We start from the raw sequence: 1,870 nt of genomic DNA, 5'->3' as shown, positions 1-1,870 counted from the left end.
AAGGAAGGTGGCGGGGCTGAAAGGGGGGCAAAGGGCATAATGCGACCAACAACAATTGTCACTGCCGGCTATGTCTACATGCTGCCGGGAAGGTGCAACCCTGCACAGGGGCTGTGCCCAGTGTTCCTGTGTACGGTGGCTGCAGCCTTTTGTTGGTGCAGGGATCTGTCGGTGCGGTGGGGGGTGAAGGTGAGACCCATTGCAGTGAAGCATGATGCCTGCGGAACTCTGAAATACTTGACGCGGTTGGCTTGGTGGCGGAGGCTCTGGTGTTGTGCTGAGCGACGGCACGCTAGTGTTCCCCGTGCAGGCCACAGACAAGGGTGGTAGGAACTTCCTGCTGTCCATGCGCCTCATGCAGTTAAAGAATCAATGGATGCTTTCGTCCATTACGATCGGTGGAGGGCTGCAGGGGCCCATCGATTTTGGAGTGGGGCAAAAACAAAAAAAACCTCCTCGCGGTGGCTCCCCTTGCGTGAGTGGCGCCTGCGAAGTGTACAAATCCGCTGAGACTGGAGGTAAAAACTGGTGTGTAAGCGGCGAACCGAGTACTGGTGTCTGAGGCACCTCATTGAAGCGTGAGCGAAAAGGGGGACGGCGTCCAGAGCGCCCCCACCACTGCAGACATCGCGGGAAAACAGGTGTTCCTCCCTCACCGCGCCGGTGCATTCAAGGAAAAGGGAAACATGGACAAAGAAAGGGCTCGGCTGCATCTTTGGGTTTACCGACAATGCCCGCGTGCATGAAGTTGGACCGATGTCAGGTGAGGAGGAGGACGCTGCAGCGGGTTCCCTGCCGTACAAAAGCGACACGAAGGAGCTGGTTGCACTGTAAGCGAAGAAGACTGGAAGTTCCTACGGCTTTGTCGCTGTGAGCCTGACTCAGCAGCTGGAGCAGATAAAGTCCGTGATGGGGGCGTTGGACTGCATTGGACGCCGCCTTGAGAATAAACTGTGTGTGCAAATGTCCTATTCCCTCACTGAGGGCTTCTTGGTATAGTGTCCGACACGTTGGATCAGACTGTGTGGGAGGACGAGTACCTCTGCGTGAACGAAGCAGCAACGAAGGGGGCAGTGACAGACACAGCGGGGGTATGTGAAGTTCAGCGGCGATGGAGCGGGGGCGGGGTGGCCCGTGGGAAAACTGGGGCAGAACCAGCCGTACTACTTTGCGAACACTGCGTTCGCTCTCGTGGCGACGGCGACCATCCACGCGGTGCCGGAGAAGGACGACACTCCTCTGCTGGGCGTGAGGATGGATGACGCAGCCAACACTGTGTTCTTTGGCCTGTCGTACACGAAGGACAGAAAGTGGAAAACCAAACTTCATAATGCTGCTGCCGAGGAGCATGCTGAGTCGTGGGCACCAGCCGCGGCAGTTCAAGTGGCGCTGCAAATGGATTGGAACGATTGATCTTTGTACGTTGGTAGGCAGAGGATTTACGGAAAGAAGTACAGTGGCGCTCTGTTCAACTCACACCGGATAACGCACTTCCTTTTCGGTATGAATGGCACGTACTCGGCTGCGGGCAGCCCCAACGTGACGGTGGCGAACGTCCTGTTGTACAGCCGCGTGCTGGGCGCGGGTGAGCTGCAGCGACTGCAACTCGGCAGCTGCACGATTCCGCCGCGGGTGCCGAGAGGGCGGTCGCGGCGGTGGTGCGGGGGCGGCTGCCGGGCCGCACGCCGAAGGCGGCGTTGCCAGCGACGCCCAGCCGACGGCGGTGGATGTTGCAGCCGAAGTCGACCACTGGCGACGCTTCTGTGCCTGCACGGCCTCATCCTCCACCACCACAGAACGCAGACGCTGGCTTGGCGTCCGGTGGGGGCAGGGGTGACGGGCACTTTGCGTGGACGTGTGTCTCGGGCAA

The 1,870-nt window shown here is 59.5% G+C and overlaps 3 protein-coding genes across 3 annotated transcripts in view; all 3 read right to left on the bottom strand.

Annotated features, from left to right (window-relative positions):
* Tco025E_08267 (uncharacterized protein) overlaps positions 1-348 on the bottom strand; it is a gene marked incomplete at both ends in the record, with an annotated part of 378 nt that extends 30 nt beyond the window's left edge. Inside the window, one exon of the mRNA XM_029375122.1 lies at positions 1-348. This exon is cut by the window's left edge and continues 30 nt beyond it. Coding sequence (XP_029224775.1) covers positions 1-348 — 348 coding nt within the window.
* Positions 349-759: 411 nt separating this feature from the next.
* On the bottom strand, positions 760-1,350 carry Tco025E_08266 (uncharacterized protein; the record flags this gene model as incomplete). Its single annotated transcript, XM_029375121.1, has 1 exon — positions 760-1,350. One exon carries the CDS (start codon positions 1,348-1,350, stop codon positions 760-762), a length of 591 nt encoding a protein of 196 aa, XP_029224774.1.
* A 123-nt stretch (positions 1,351-1,473) lies between these two features.
* Positions 1,474-1,870, bottom strand: Tco025E_08265 (uncharacterized protein; the record flags this gene model as incomplete). Its single annotated transcript, XM_029375120.1, has 1 exon — positions 1,474-1,870. A coding segment is annotated over one exon (397 nt), but the record flags the coding sequence as incomplete, so codon positions are not given.

The sequence above is a fragment of the Trypanosoma conorhini genome (assembly GCF_003719485.1).
Source record: "Trypanosoma conorhini strain 025E chromosome Unknown Tco_14.4_contig_00739, whole genome shotgun sequence".
Classification (NCBI taxonomy): Eukaryota; Euglenozoa; class Kinetoplastea; order Trypanosomatida; family Trypanosomatidae; genus Trypanosoma; species Trypanosoma conorhini.
Note: the sequence above shows the minus strand (reverse complement) of the source record. Positions and strands in the feature narration are given on the sequence as shown.